The following is a 16,456-nucleotide window of genomic DNA, read 5'->3' as shown; positions in this document are numbered from 1 at the left end:
ATACCATAGGCAAATGCAAAATCGTGCATTTGGATTTTGAAAATGATAAAATTGAGTATTATCGAAAAGGAACAAGGTTAGATACAGTGGAGGTCTAAAGTGACAATGAAAATGGGTGATTAAAATGTCATGAACAAGTCAGAACATAAAATTTAAAACAGACTAATAGAATGCTAGATTTTGACTTGAGGGCCAGAATACAAAAGGGTTGAAGGCAAGCTTTAGCCACAAAGTCCTGGCCAGTCCCACACCTGGAAAACTCTAAGCAGTTTTGGGCAAGTCACTTATGAAAGGATATATCAGTCTTGGATGGACTGCAGTGCAGACTTTGAGAGTCAGAATCACTATGGCTTGGTACTGAATAACTTCATTTCATTGAGACCATTCCCACATTCTGAAGGGCATTCCAGTAAGTCTAATGTCCCAACTCCATCATTGTAGCCCTGCAAGCTTACTTAATAGAAAATTATATGGACTCTAAGGGTTAAGCTTTGGGATGAGATTAAACAAAAGAGATTGTATTCCTTTGATTTAGAAGAATAAGGAGTGAATTAATTAAAGTTTTCAAAATATGAGCAGGAAGAGATAGTTTTACCCAATGTATTCTATTTCTGGTTCTTAGAGGGTCTGGGGCGAGGGCATGATCTGAAGTTTAGAGCCATGTCATTTAGAAGTGAAATCAGAAACATGCATAAAATGATTGAAGTTTGAAACTCTCTTCTATATGGAGCAATTGATGATTATGTGCTTATAGCTCTTCCAGAATCTATCATATATCCAGAATTCTCATTTTGCAATAAACTTCCACTAGCTATGCATAGATTCCTGAAGGTGTCAATACAGGTAGACAAGGTGGTGAAGGAGGCGTACGGGATGCTTGCCTGCGATAGCCAAGGTGTAAAATATAGGAGCAATAAAGTCTTGTTGCAACTTTATAAGGCATTGATTAAGCCACAGATGCAAAACTGTGTACAGTTCTGGTCATCACACTATTGGAAGGGCACTTTTGCACTGGAGAGGGTGCACAGGAGATTCACATTCCTGATGAAGGGCTTACGCCCGAAATGTCGACGCTTCTCGGATGCTGCCTAACCCTGCAGTGCTTTTCCAGCGTCACATTTTTCAACTTGAGATTCACCAGTTGGCCTGGGTTGAAAAGTCTCAGCTATGAGATGATACTGGATAGGCTGAGCTTGTTTACCTTGCAGCAGAGGAGTTGAGGGAGGGTTTTTTGAGGTACACAAAATTATGAGAGGCATAGACAGAGTCGATCATCCCTATGGCAGTTGTGTCTAAGACCAGAAGGCACAAGTTTAAGGAGAGGAGCAAGTGGTTTAGTGGCAATCTGATAAAAATAATTCACCCAGAGGATGGTAGATACTTTAAATGTGCTGCTTGAGAAGGTGGTGGAGTAGGCACTCTCGCAACATTTAAGGAGCATCTGGATGAATACATAAAATGCACAGTAGGCTATGGATCAAGCTCAGGTAAAAATAATTAGCATAGTTGATGTTTGTTAGTCAACATAGACATGGTGGATCGAAGGGCTTGTTTCTACATTGAAGGACTCTCTGACTCTTTAACTAATAACCTTTTTGAAGCCTATAAATGCTGTATGACTTATATCTCTTTTATGGGTAACTTTTGGAAGCCTGCAGACAATAAGAAATGGGTTGAAAAGAATTCCAAGTTGGCTTGCACTGTGGCCAAAACAGGTACTTTGTATTCATTGATTAAAGTTCAATTTGGAGAAGCAAGTTCCGAAGTTAAAGACCGTGACTGTAATAATCAAACTAAAGGTTTATTCAATTTTCAATCCTTAAACAATGTAATTATTGGTACCATTCAATAGCTTCCAACAAAAAAATGAGGACGTTTTTCAAATAATTCATGCAAATAGTGAAATCCAAGATTAAACAGCATTTCAAAGGAGAACATTTAAGTCTTTGCAGATGCTCAAGAATTACATTAATCACTACAGCATTCACAATTCAAGTAACTCAAAGACGTCTGTACTACCCACATGGACAAGCAGCTGGCTGTACCCTACCAACTCATTTTGAGCCCCTAAGGCTTTGCATTATTTTCAAATTACCAGAACGAAATGACAACTGAAGATCAACTCCATCAGTTATCAACCAAGAGCCAAGGACTGAAATATACCACATTACCTCAGCTTGCACTTTGCTGCAATCAGGGTATGATTACAGGTTATGAATTTATTTGTAAAATGCTATTGTGGCAAAATATGTGCCATACATCCCAGCACAATAACAATGACTGCATCTAAATGCAATTAAATTACTATGAAATGCTGTGGAACATGCATTAACAATTTTTCCTTTTAACTAGTTTTTTCTTTAACTATCACTGACGTGTGCTGTGTACTTAACAGTAGACTCTTGGCTGTCCTGCCAAACATTTGGAACTCAAGAGGTCAATTGCATCAATTATGTTGAATTGCAAACATTCGTCTACAAACAGGCAATAAAAATGTCGTCTAAAGATCCCTCGACTGCTATTTCAGGGTCACAGTAGCAATTTTTACTTACCTAATGTGGATGTCAGGCAAACAATGTTATCAAAGAAAGGCAGTGCAAGGATGTGAGAGGAGTAGACTATCAGTGTACATGTGGAACCGGTGTTGTATCTGTAGCTGATGGCACCAAGGGGGAATGCATGGATATGAAATAAGAGGAGCAGATAGATCCTTGTGCTCTCCAACAGGACATGAAATAAAAATTTGACAGATAATTCTCTATCTACCAACTGGATAGATAGTTCTGAAAAGTTTCCATCTTCGACATTGTACTGAATTTTGTGTTTTCTCCTGGCACAGAATCTATTTAATCAAAAGTGATTTTCAAGATGCATAACGTCATACCAGCACATATTAACACATGACATCTGTCTCACAATTGATGAGGCAATCTCTCGCATTTAGTATTTTACCGTAATTTAAGCCTTTGACAAAAATAACAAATGAAAGACTTCTTCTGACTGGAATTACATTTATAATGCATTTGGCTGTGGCCATGAGATAGAAGCCAGCTTTGCAAGTGACTGGCAATCAGACAGTCAGACAATCAAACAGAAATTTATTATGTGAAGAGGAGAAATATTACTTTCTGCAGTGCAGGCTTTCAGAACTACCACTGAAAATCAGAATGCTTAGGAACACACAAACAGGACTTGTTTACTTACTCCTTTAGGCCTATTCCAAATTTGAATGAGACCATGTCTCATTTGGGAACAAAATCCATAAACTTGTTTTCTCCCTCCCTCAATCCTTAATACGGCTTGATGAACAAAAATCTACCAATGCTAGTTCTAACAAATGATCGACTATCTTCCCAAACAGAGCTTCAACTTCTGTTACTCTTCATGTACAGAATTTAGGAGTGTTTCCTAACTTCACTTCTGAAAGGACAAGATTTAGTTGTTTTTTATTTTCAGCCTATGTCCCTTCGTCTTAAACTTCTTGACTAGTGGAAATAATTTACCAACCCCTGCTCTGTGCCACGCCCATGTTTATCTTGCAAAGTAGGATTAAAAAACCTTTGACTTTCTAAATCTCAGAAATGTAACCTTTATTTTTGGCATAAAAACAGAAAATGCAGAAATATTTAACAGGTCTGGGAGCACTGGACTGAGAGAAACAGAATTAAGTAACATAATTTTCCAACACTGCAGGAGACAAGAGACAAAAGGCCTGAACAATAAGGCAGGTTGTCATTGGATCTGATATCTAATGCCTTCCCACTTCCATCCAAGTTAGTTCTAGGCTGGAATGCCCACTGGCAAATTGCCCTGATGTAGGACTGCAAGATTGACTTAATGCCTTCATGCTTTATGTTTATGTAGTGCAACAGCTTAGTTGAGCACAATGAATTAATAAACTGTTGACCCAAAGGAGAACTCAGAAAGAGTTATTGGCTCACAATCTGCCATCTCAGCCCCTAAGTAAAGGGAAGCAATAAGGTATGTGGACAGTGGGGCAGCATGGGAAAGGCTGTAAGAATGTATGCATTTCTTCTGGCTCAGTTCAGTGATGGTAACAACAGCACTGACTTGTTCAAGCGTGTTAATAGGGGATACACCATATTATGTATCATCTCGGGATTTGCGTCAGTGATTCGAGGTTACATTTCATAAGGTGAATCCTGTTTGTGGCAAAAAGATGACTCAGGTTCTCCTAATTTTTTAATCAACTCCAACACTGACCAGCCTGGATTTGGCTTCAACATAAATCAGATAATACTCAAGGTTCCAATATTAATCGCTGTGGTATTCCATAGAATTCGTTGTAACCAACTCTCAGTATTCTATTCTTCAGTCAGTTTTTTTTTATTATCATAGGCAGAGAACAATTTGTCCTTGCTTGGCCTTAATGTGCCTGAAACAAAAACTCAGATCAGTGCCTGTTCAGGCATCGTCCTGTTGGAATGGCTATCAGCAATGTTAAGGTTTTATTTCTTAAAACCCGAAAAACAAATGGCATTTATAATATTAAATAGTTGCGAAGAAAGACTTATAAGCGAATATGAAGTGTGGCTTATGGGTGTAATAAAAACATTTAATACCTTCCCAGTTTACATGAAGAAATCAGTAAATATCCCATCACAAATTACACATTATAAAGCCCACAGTATAATTCCATCTTAAGTAACTCCTATAAACGAACAACATAGAAAAGAAGCTGTGATAAGCAATTCGGCCCACCTAGACTGCTGTACCATTCAATCTGATCACGGCTGATCCTTTATCCCTATGCTACTCTCCTGCTCTCTCCCTATACCCCACGATGCCTTTAGTGTATAGAAATCTATTTCTTTATTAAAGATATAGAATTAGGCCTCCACAGCCTAATGTTGTAAAGAATCAGGTTTACCTGTGATGAAGTCCACGCAGTTTGCAGCTCTCTGTCAACATCATAGTCACTTGCACTTCTGAAGCATGGTCTATTAAAGAAAAAGAAACAAAACTGAAATAAAGTGCAGCTCTTGCACTTAACATTAATATTGTTACCATTTTTAAATTAAAGAAAGAAGAAAAATACTGGACTGTTAAAGGCCTTTTTGTTGTGATGCCAAATTGTTCTGGGGAAGCAGCAACCAACAAGGATGCTTCAAGCAGTTAATCTGAGGCATACGGTGAAATCATCAGGCATCAGGGAATCACAGAAATGATTGTTTAGACAATTCTGAAGGAACAGCAAGAAAGGTCGATGACTCCGGTTTCCCTGCTGAAAGGAGCCAAACAATTGAAAATGGTTGCTGAACATCAATTACTTCATCCTCAGAATTAATTAACAAACCATTCAAACTCTGCACTGGAATACATTGAAGGATCTATATATTCAATCATAGCTGCATTTTTTTCAAATAATACCTGACGCTGTGTGCACAATTTAGGTCACCATATCAAAGAAACTTGTTGTGGAGACCACACAGAGTCACTAGATTACTTTCTGGAATGAGAGAGTTGTCTTATGATGAGAAACTGAATAAATGGGCACATATTTTCTGAAATTTTAAATAAGAGGTGATCACAGTGAAACACAAGATTCTGAAAGGGCTTGTCAGAGTAGGCATAGAGGTGACTCCTTGGTTACAATTGTTGCTTCAAAATGAGGGGATGAATCATTTAAGACTGGGATGCTAGCCCATCTGCACTGGCTCTCTTAGCTTCCTACCGTCCTCTTGCTCTTTTCCCATAATTCTGTATATAATCCTACAGATCATTGAAATAATCAACAAATGCCTTTTTGAATACTTCAATTGAATCTGCCAATGCCATATTTCCTGGTAGTGCAAGCTAGTCCCTAATTGCTTGATGTAAGACGATTTTCTTGTCACATTTTCTTCTTTTGCAAATCACCTCTCCTTCCCAATTTTTTGTTGTTGAAAACTTGCATCAAATTTCTTCTTAGCTGCATTATATACATGGAAAGCAGACCTATTTTCTCCAATCTATCCTTGTACATAGTCATAGAGTCATTCTTGAATTCCACAGGCTCATTGCTATCCGGGTAAAGAAATTTCTTGTCCTTTATTCTTAAACTATGAACAAATTATCGAAATGGGGAAAGACTGCAGAGCTCAGACTTACAGAAGGATCTGTGCACCCTGCGTATCCTTTAGGACTAAGATGACAAGAAATGTATTTACCCAGATAGCTGTGAGCCTGCGGAATTCACAGCTGAGGCAAAAATATTGTGAGATTTTAAGAAGGACTCTATGACTCTATGTACAAATTTGTTTGGAGAAAATAGGACTGCTTTCCATGAAGAAAATGCAGCTACGAATCACAAAAGTTAGTTAATATGCAGATACAACCAACTAATTCGAAAATTAAACAGAAACTTTTTTTTTGTGAAGGGAGTTGAACACAAACATAAGGAGGACATGCTTCAGCTCTACACAGCACTGGTGAGACAACATCTGGAATATTGTGTACCAATATTTTTGTCACTTGACTTAAAGGAACATGCAAATGCGTTGGAAGCAGATCAGAAAATGTTCATGAAATCAATACCTGGAATAAGTGAGTTGTCTAATGAGGGAAAGGTTGCACAGGCTGGTTATGTAACCAATGGAGTTTAGAAGAGTAAGGGATTACTTGAGTCAATCATGCAAGATCCTGAGGGGTCTTGAAAGGATGCATTTGGAAAGGATGCTTCCTGAAGGGATTCTAAAAGTGGAGACACTGTTTAAGATAAAGCATTGCCTATTTCAAACAGATGTTGAGAAATTTCCACCCAGTCACTCATAATTCTTTGGAATTCTCTCGCTCAAAAAGCAGTGGCAGCAGAACCTTTGAATATTTTCAAGGACAATGGATGAAAGGTTATTGGAGGGAATGTAAATGTGAACCAATCAGATCATCCAGAATCTTATTATATGATAAGCAGGCACGAGGAGCTGAGTGGTCTGCTCCTGCTACTAACGTGTATGTTTGCACAGAGGTTTGGTCTGGCAGTTTGAGGGAAGGAAGTTAGAGGGCAGCTGATAAGATGGTCTGACCTTTAGTGACCAAGAGTTATTTCCTTGCTGAAGGACTAAGGTACACAGATTCAATAATTTAGGCCACACACAGGCAAGGAAGGAGTAAGAGGAAGAACCTTTTATCTTTTCAATGCCTTATATGGTAATAATCTGAAATCGCTGACTATGAAGGTAGGGAAATAAAATTGCAGAGTTACAGAGACAAGTGAGGGGAAGGGACAACTGGATTACTCCAGAGAGGTTCGGCAAAGCCTTGATGCACTTAAGTTCTTTGTGTCTATAGCGACTGGAACCATGTTAGCCAGGTGGAAATGATAGAATATGAGCTCCCTGTTTGGGGCCGTTAATCTGGTCGAATCTGGGAGCCCTGGCTGAAGAAAAAGGCTGAGGGTCAGAGATACTGACATCACCTCACATTTATCCAGATTAAACTCTATCTGCCATTTTTCTAGAGAACCTTCCAAATGGTATATATTCTGCTCTAACCTTTGATAATCTACCTCACTATCCACAACTCCATCAATTTTCATGTCATCTGTAAACTTAGGAAGCAGACCACCTTCATTTTCTTCCAAATCATTTGTGTACATATTGTGACAATACTGTGCCTTTAAGAGATGTGTTCTGTCCCATTTCCCTTGCAGAGGGGTGCTGTCACAGTAGTACCAAAATGTCTACTTCTAACAGGCAGTTGGTAAACAGCTTTAAATTCTCCCTGGGATTTTTGTTTAAAGGAAGACACAAGAATTATGAGTGGCTGGGGTCAGGCTCTCACAGGCCAAAAGGACTTGAGTTTTGCTTTCAGTATGTTGATAGGTTTTTGCAACTCTTTTAAAATTCATTCATGGGATGAAGGAGTCACTGGCTAGGCCAGCATTAAATTGCCCATCCCAGAGGGCCAGGTAAGGATGGCAGATTCCTTCCCTAAAGGACAGGAAACCTGATGGTTTTTCAGACAATCAACAATGGTCATCATTAGACTCTTCATTCCAGATACTTATTCAATTCAAATTCTACCATGTGCAATGGTGGGATTCAAACCCAGGTTTTCTGGATTAACAGTCCAGGGTTTCGGCCTCCACTACCTTCCTAGACAGTGCATTCCAGATTCACACCACCATCTTGAGTGAAAACGTTTTTCTCAAATCCCCTCAGAATCTCCTGCCTCCTTGACCTAAAGCTATGCCCCTTAGTGACTGACCCTTTAAACAACGGGAGCAGATCTCCAGTCAGCCTGTCCATACCCCTCAATCTTACACACTTCAATATTCTCTTCTCTAAAGAAAACCAAACCTAACTAGTCTGTCCTTATAATTCAATTTCTTCCTCCCAGGGCTCCTAATGAACGTCCTTTGTGTGTCCTCCAGAGCTAACACATCCTTCCTGTAGTGAGGTGGCCAGAACTGCACACATTACTTTGGAGAAAGTGAGGACTGCAGATGCTGGAGACCAGAGTTGAAAAATGTGATGCTGGAAAACACAGCAGGCCAGGCAGCATCTGAGGAGCAGGAGAATCGACGTTTCGGGCATAAGCCCTTCATTCCTGCTCCTCCTGGCCTGCTGTATTTTTCCAGCATCACATTTTTCAACACATTACTTTTGGCCTGACCAGGAATCTGTGAATAATTTCTCCAAGATCCCTCTGTTTCTTTGAGCTACCCAGTGTCCTGCCATTCATTAAATACTCCCTTATCTTGTTTCTTCTTTCAAAGCGTACCACTCTGTACTTACCAGGGTAAAATTCCATCTGCCATTCTGACTGACCCCTCTATATCTTCCTGCAACCTACAAACATCCTCTTCGCTATTAACCACTCCACCAATTCTGGTGTATTCACAAATTTGTTTAAAATTCCCTTTCACATTTTCTTGTCCAAAACAAACAAAAGTACATCCTTGTGGTACACTGCTGAATACTGGCCTCCAGTCACTCCAACAGCCTTCTACCATTATTCTTTGTGTCCCATTACTCAGCCAATTTCTGATCCATCTTATCAAGTTTCCCTCAATTCCATGTGCTTTAACCTTGTCAATCAGTCTCTTATGTGAGACCTTGTTAAAAGCTTTGCTAAAGTTCATATAAACTACAGCAATTGAACTTCCCTCATCTACACACATGATCACATTTTCAATAAGTTTAACAGATTTGTTAGGCATGACCCTGCCCCCTGACAAAGCCATGCTAACTATCACTAATTAACTTTCCAAGTGGGTATTAATTCCCTCCTTCAGAATTTTCTCCAATAGTTTCCCTCCTTCAGAAATTTCTCCAATATCTTCCCTATCTCAATCAGGTTTGAAAGACAAAACCTCTCCCAAAGCCATGCAGAATATCTCTAATAATTCTATTCTTTTCTAAATGAGAGTAAATCTTGTTCGTGAGAATTTTCACGAATAATTTCCCAATCACTGATGAAAGGCTCACTGGCCTATGATTTCCTGGATTATCCCTGTTACCCTTCTTAAATAAGGGTACAGCATTGGCTACTAGCTAATCTTCTGGGAACTTGACTGTGGCTAAAGAAGTTACAAAAATCTCTGACAAGGCCCCAGCAATCTCCTCCCTTGGCTCCTTCAGTATCCTAGGATGAATCACATCAGGTCATGGGGACTTATTTACCTTAATGTTTTTTTAGGACACCCAACACTGCCTCCTTCTTACTATCAATAATGCCAGGGAATATCAACATACCCCTCCCTTATCTTATCATCCATGTCCTTCTGCTGTGTGAATACCAATGTAAATTATACATTAAGGACTTCAGCCACTTCCTCTGGTTCCACAGATAAATTCCTTCTTTTGTCCTTAAGTGGACTACCCTTTTCCTGGCTACAGTCTTGCTCCTATTACATGCATAAAATTCCTTGGGATTCTCTTTAATGCTACTTGCCAAGGACAAAAACAACAGAAGCAGGGGAGAAGACAAAACTTGACAGTAAGCTAGCAGGTATTATAAAAGATGATTACACAATTTTCTTTAGATATATGAACAGTAAGAGAGATGAAAGAATGGATATTGTACCACTGGAAAATAAGGTTGGAGAAGTAGTAATGGGAACAAAGAAATGTGAAAGGAGCTAAATTAGTAATTCGCACCTGTTTTTACAGTGGGAGATACCAGCAGCATACCAGAACTTCAAAAGAGTCAGGGGGCAAAGGTGAGTTCTATGACCATTACTAAGGAGAAGGTGATGGGGAAGTTGAAAGGTCTGAAGGTGGATAATAACTGCTGGACCAGGTGGACTATACCCAAGAGTTCTGAATGAGATAGCTAAGGAGACTGTAGAGGCATTGGTGATGATCTTTCAGTAATCAGTGGAGTCAAGTGTCGGCCACAGAGGACTGGAAAATGGCTAATATGTCCACCCCTGTTTAAGCAGAGAGAGAGGTAGAAGACAGCAAGCTATATGCCGGTTAGCCTGACCTCAGTCATTGGTAAGAATTATTAAGGATGAGATTGAGAAGTACGCAATCCTTTATCCAAAATCCTTGGGGCCAGTTGTTTTCTGTAATTCAGAATTTTTTGGAATTTGGAATAAATGACATTTTCACAGTGAAACAAAAAAACAAACAGCAGACCCACGTGTGACTATTCTAAGTGCTGACACGCGATTGACACCTGCCAGTGCTGGGCTTGCCACCACGTCACATCTGAGTCGAGTGGGTGTGGAGTTAGGTCACCTGTTTGCACACCAAACAAACTTGTTATACAGAAAAAAACTTCACAAAAAAGACTTTGGATTTTGGAGATTTTCCGAATTTCAGTGAAAGGATTGTGTATGTGTACTTGGAAGTGCATGGGAAATTGGGCTGAGTCAGCATGGCTTCATTAAAGGGAGGTCATGCCTGACAAGTCAGTTAGAAATTCTTGAGGAGATACCAAGCATGTTCGACAAAGGGATGCCAAAGGACATAATCTATTTGGGTACCCAGAAGGCCTTTGACAAAGTGTTGCACAGGAGACTGCTAATAAGGGCCCATGTGTTGGGGTAAGATATTGGCATGGATTGAAGTTTGGCTGACTGGCAGCTGCTGACTAGTGGAGTTTCACAGAGGTTCTGTGAATTATTCATGTTATACATTATCGATTTTGATGAAGGAACTAGGGGCTCTGTTGCTAAATTTGCAGATAAAACAAAGATAGGTGAAGGGACAGGTAGTGTTGAAGCAAGGAGGCTGCAGAAGAACTTGGAGGCTAGAAGAGTTGACAGATAGAAATCAATGCAGGAAACTGTGAGGTTATGCAATTTGGTAGGAAGAATAGAGGGGTAGATTATTTTATAAAGGGGATTCGGAAACCTGAAGCACAAATCCTAGTACAACATTCTCCTAACATGCAGGTTCAGTTGATAGTTAGAAAGGCAAATGCAATGTTTGCATTCATTTCAAGAGGACTGGAATATGAAAACTTGCATAGCGATCTCCTGCAATTTAGAATCAATTTACTTAGCCATATCCTCTAATTCAGAATCAATTTAATTACATTGTTTCTGGAAATAATCAAATCATGACACTGTGTCTTGTGTGGCATGTGAGTATAGAGGACAGGCAGGGGTGTTTTGTGGGCATTACTGATGGTGATATAAAGGGAGAACTGTTCCCTTGTTCAGGGAGATCTCTTGACACGGCTCTGCAAGCCCCGCAAAGAATGTTAAGTGTTCCTCCAAAAGCTTGTAATTGCTTAATAAATTCCGGCTGTTCACAGAAGCTGGCGTATTGCAATTGCATCAAATGTATAAGTATCTCAAGAAAAATAACCTAACGCTATCTCTTATAACCTTTTCCTACATTTTACTCACAACCGAAGTAAGGCTCATGGGTCTATAATTACCAAGGTTGTCTCTACTCTCCTTCTTGAACAAGGAGACAATATTTGCTATCCTCCAGTCTTCTGACACTATTCCTGTAGACAGTGACAACATAAAAATCAAAGTCAAAGGCTCTGTAATCTCCTCCCTGGTTTCCCAGAGAGTCCAAGGATAAATCCCATCCGGCCCAGGGGACCTACCTATTTTCACACGTTCCAGAATTGCTAATTTGAACCTCAAACATCTAGCGTGGTAGCCCGTATCTAAGTATTCTCCTTGACAACATTGTCTTTTTCTAGTGTGAATATTGACGAAAAATATTCATTTTGCACTTCTCCTATCCCCTAGGACTTTACGCACAACTTCCCGCTACTATCCTTGACTGGCCCTAATATTCCTCGAGTCATTCTTTTATTCCTGATATACCTATAGAAAGCTTTAGGACTTTCCTTGATCCTACCTGCCAAAGACTTCTCACGTCTGCTCCTGGCTCTTAGCTCTCTCTTTAGGTTGTTCCTGGCTAACTTGTAACTCTCAAGCACCCGAACTGAGCCTTCACTTCTCATCCTAATATAAGTCGTCTTCTTCCTCTTGTCAAGATATTCAACTTCTTTCGTAAAGTTCCCTCGCTCGACAACTTCCTCTTTGCCTGCAGGGTACATACTTAACAAGGACACTCAGTAGCTATTCCTCGAATAAGCTCCACATTTCAATTGTGCCTATCCCCTGCAGTTTCCTTCCCTATCCTATGCATCCTAAGTCGTGCCTAACTGAACCTTAATTGCCTTTCCCCAGCTATAACTCTTGCCCTGCACTATATACCTATGCCTTTCTATCGCTAAAGTAAACATAATGAATTGTGGTCACTATCACCTCCACATCTAACACCTGGCCCGGTTAATTACCCAGTACCAAATCCAATGTGGCCTTGCCCTTTGTTGGCCTGTCTACATAGTGTGTCAGGTAACCCTCCTGCACACATGGACAAAAACTGACCCATCTAAACTAAGTTATCCCAGTCAATATTTGGAAAGTTAAAGCTCCCCATAATGACTTTATGCTCCTCCCCAGAATCATCTTTACTATCGTATCCTCTACATCTTTGGAACTATTTGGACACCTATAGAAAACTCCCAACAGGGTGACCTCTCCTTTCCTGTTTCTAACCTCAGCCCATACTACCTCAGTTGACGAGTCCTCAAATGGCCTGTCTGCCATTGTAATACTGTCCTTGACTAACAATGCTACACTTCCCCTCTTTTACCATCTTCTTTGTTCTTACTGAAACATCTAAATCTCGGAATCTGCAACAACCATTTCTATCCTTGTCTCTGAAATGGCCACAACATCAAAGTCCCAAGTACCAACTCATGCTGCAAGTTCACCCACCTTCCTCCTGGCGTTGAAGTAGATACACTTCAAACCACCTGCCTGCTTGCTGGTGCACTCTTGCAACCTGAAACCATATTTCTGACCTCACTACTCTCAACCTCCAGGTCGGTGGGACTACAATTTAGGTTCCCATCCTCCTGCTGAATTAGTTTAAACCCTCCCGAATAGCATTAGCAAATTTCACACACCCCTCCTCCCAGGATATTGGTACCCCTCTGGTACAGATATAGACCATCCTGTTGTCAAGGTCCGATCTACCCCAGAATGAACCCCAATTATCCAGGTATCTGAAACCCTCCCTCCTGCATCATCTCTGTAGCCACATGTTCAACTCCTCTCTCTCCCAATTCCTTGCCTGTGGTAACAAAGCAGAGATAACAACTCTTTATTCTAGCTCTAAGCTTCCACCCTCACTCTCTGAATTTCTGCCTTCCTTTTTTTCCTACCTATGTAATTTGTGCCTATGTGGACCATGACTTGGGGCTGCTGCCCCTCTCCGCCAAGTATTGTTGAAACACTATCCAAGACATCACAAACCTGGCACCTGGGAGGCAACACACCAACACTGAGTTTCCCTAGTTTCCACAGAACCTCCTATCTGTCCCCCTAACTATGGAGTCCCCAATGACTAATGCTCTGCTCCCCTCTCATCTTCCTTTCTGAGCAACAGGAGCAGACTCTGTGCTAGAGACCTGTACCCCATGGCTTACCCCAGGTAAGTGTTCCCCCCAACTCCCCTAACAGTATCCAAAATGGTATATGTTTTATTGAGGGGAACAGCAACAGGGGATCTCTGCACTGTCTGCCGGTTCCCTTTCCGTCTCCTGACTGTAACACATCTGTCCCCTTCATGTACCTGAGGTGTGACTATCTCACTGTAACTCCTCTTACTAACACCCCCGCCTCCCAAATGATCCGAAGTTCATCTAGCTCCTACTCAGTAATGCATTTTCGAGATGCTGAAGTTGGGTGCACTTTCCGCAGGTGAAGTCAGCAGGGACACGATTGGTGGCCCATACCTCCCACATTCTGCAGGAGGATTATTTAACTGTCCTAACCGTCATTCCCACTATTCTAAATTCCCAAAGAGACTGTAGAAAAATAATGAATTAAAAAGTTACCTTACCAATCCGGCGCACTAAAAGTTTTTTTTGGCTCAAGAAGGAGGATGGGTGAGAGAGTATTTCGGATAACATAACCGCCCAAATATATTACTTCACTTACTCAGCAGTCCCGTGTCCACTCCTACTCAGCATGTGCTCTGCCTATTCACGAGGTAAGATTTTAAAGCACTCATTTACCTTACCAGCAGCCCCTTGGTCGTCGCTCCCTCTCTCTTTGTTGCTCCCAAAAAATGGAGGCCTGACTCTCCAGGTAAGTCCATTTTAAGTCGGAAACTTACTGCCGGGCAGCTCCCGCTCCTCTCTCCTCGCTGCTCCCAAAATAAAATGAAGGCTCCTGTCTTGCCCTCCTTTCTATCCTTCATATAGCATCTATACCCTGGAACATTAAGCTGTCAATCCTGTCCACCCTTGAGCCACTGCGATATCATAGCAATTCTATAATTGCTATGATATCCCAGTGCCATGTTCTCAACCATGCCCTGCATTAATCTGCCTTACCTGTTAGGCCTCTTGTATTGACATAAATGCAGTTTAACTCATCAGTCTTACCTTGTTCTCTGCTTTGTTCCCGACTGCCTTGATTGTTTGACCCACTCCTTCTTCCAACTGCACAAGTCTCAGACTGATCTCTTTTCTTACTATTTTCCTAGGTCCCATTCCCCCCTACATATACGCGCACCCCTTAATAACTAAAATCCTTCCAAGCAGCTCTAGCAAATCTCCCCACCAGCATATTAGTCCCCTTCCAATTCAGATGCAATCCATCATAAATTCCAAAATTCCAAAAATGTGAATCCTTCTCCCCTGCATCAGATCCCGTCCCACACATTCATCTGCTCTACTCTCCTATTCCCACTCTCACTAGATCGTGGCACCCTCGAGGACCTACTCTTCAAAATTCCTGCCTGATTTCCTATATTCTCTCCTCAGAACCTCGTCCTTTTCTCTTTCCATGTTGTTATTTCCAATGTGTACAATGACCTCCTGCTGGCACCTCTCCCCTTTGAGAATATTCTGCACGCTCTCGGAGGTATCCTTGATCCTGGCAAAAGAAAGGCAACACACCATTCTGATGTCTCGTTGTCGGTTGCAGAAATGTCTGTCTATGCCTGACTAGAGAGTTTCCTATCACAATGGACAGCTTGGAACCTGACGTCCCCTTTGTTACGTTAGAGCCAGTCTGGGTACCAGAAACCTGGCTGTCAGTGCTACAATCATCCCTCCACATTTTCCAAATCAGCTTACTTGTTTGAGATGGAGATAGCCAGAGTTTGCACTACCTGCCTACCTCTCCTACCTTTCCTGGAGGTAACCCATCTATCTGCGTTTTTCTCCCTTTCTGAAACTATCATCCATCACACCCCCTGGTTCCTGTAAATTCTGTGGGAATTGGGGTAATGATATGGGAGAAGGTGCTTCAAGCCCAAAAATTGTTGAACTCAATATTGAGTCCAAGAGACTGTACAGTACCCAAGCAGAAAATGAGGTGCCGTCCTTCCAGTTGTGCTGAGCTTCGTTGAGCACTGCAGCAAGACTGAGACAGAGATGTTGGCCTGGGCACATGGCGGTGCATTCAAGTGGCAGGCAAGAGGAAGCTTAAGGTCTTTTTTGTGAACAGAACATAGGTGCTCTGCAAAGCACTCTCACAGTCTACGCTTAGTTTCCTGGAGAGCTGGCTAGTCTCAGCTGCTTTAACTTTCTGGATTTGGGAAAAAAAAATGTTTTACTGAATTCTGCCTGAGGCAGAAAGTGTCTTTTAACACAAATAATTGGTCAAGTAAACTAAATCTTGAAAGTCTATTCTAATGTATCATATTTTCACCTCACTTAAGTGACATACAGCAGTAAATGGGCAGGACTCTGTGGTTGCATGGGAAGATGCCTTGCGGCTGTGAGGAGGTATTGAGAGTGAAGGAGGAGTGGACTAGGGTATCCTGGTGAGAATGGTCCTTGTGGAAGGCTAACAAGGGAGGGAATGTGTGTCTGGTGGTGGTGGAAATAACTGTTAATGCAGAAGAGTGCAGAACATCAGGACAAATAGTAAATACACGACAGGAAGTGGTGTGTGTGTGTGTGTGTGTGTGTGAGTGAGTGAGAGAGATGCTGTGTTGAAATTCCTATGGAA

The 16,456-nt window shown here is 41.1% G+C and overlaps 1 protein-coding gene across 6 annotated transcripts in view; it reads right to left on the bottom strand.

Moving 5' to 3' along the window:
• The window catches only part of ryk (receptor like tyrosine kinase), a 296,128-nt gene that overhangs the window by 103,053 nt on the left and 176,619 nt on the right, over positions 1 to 16,456 (bottom strand). For all 6 annotated transcript variants that reach the window (XM_087993913.1, XM_087993912.1, XM_043701685.2 and 3 more), the window contains one exon: positions 4,892 to 4,961. In XM_087993913.1, the coding sequence (XP_087850039.1) occupies positions 4,892 to 4,961 (70 nt within the window). The remainder of the gene's footprint in view (positions 1 to 4,891; positions 4,962 to 16,456) is intronic.

Source organism: Chiloscyllium plagiosum, unplaced genomic scaffold, assembly GCF_037043375.1.
Source record: "Chiloscyllium plagiosum isolate Xiang-an unplaced genomic scaffold, Cpla_swu_hap1 HiC_scaffold_13, whole genome shotgun sequence".
NCBI lineage: Eukaryota > Metazoa > Chordata > Chondrichthyes > Orectolobiformes > Hemiscylliidae > Chiloscyllium > Chiloscyllium plagiosum.
Note: the sequence above shows the minus strand (reverse complement) of the source record. Positions and strands in the feature narration are given on the sequence as shown.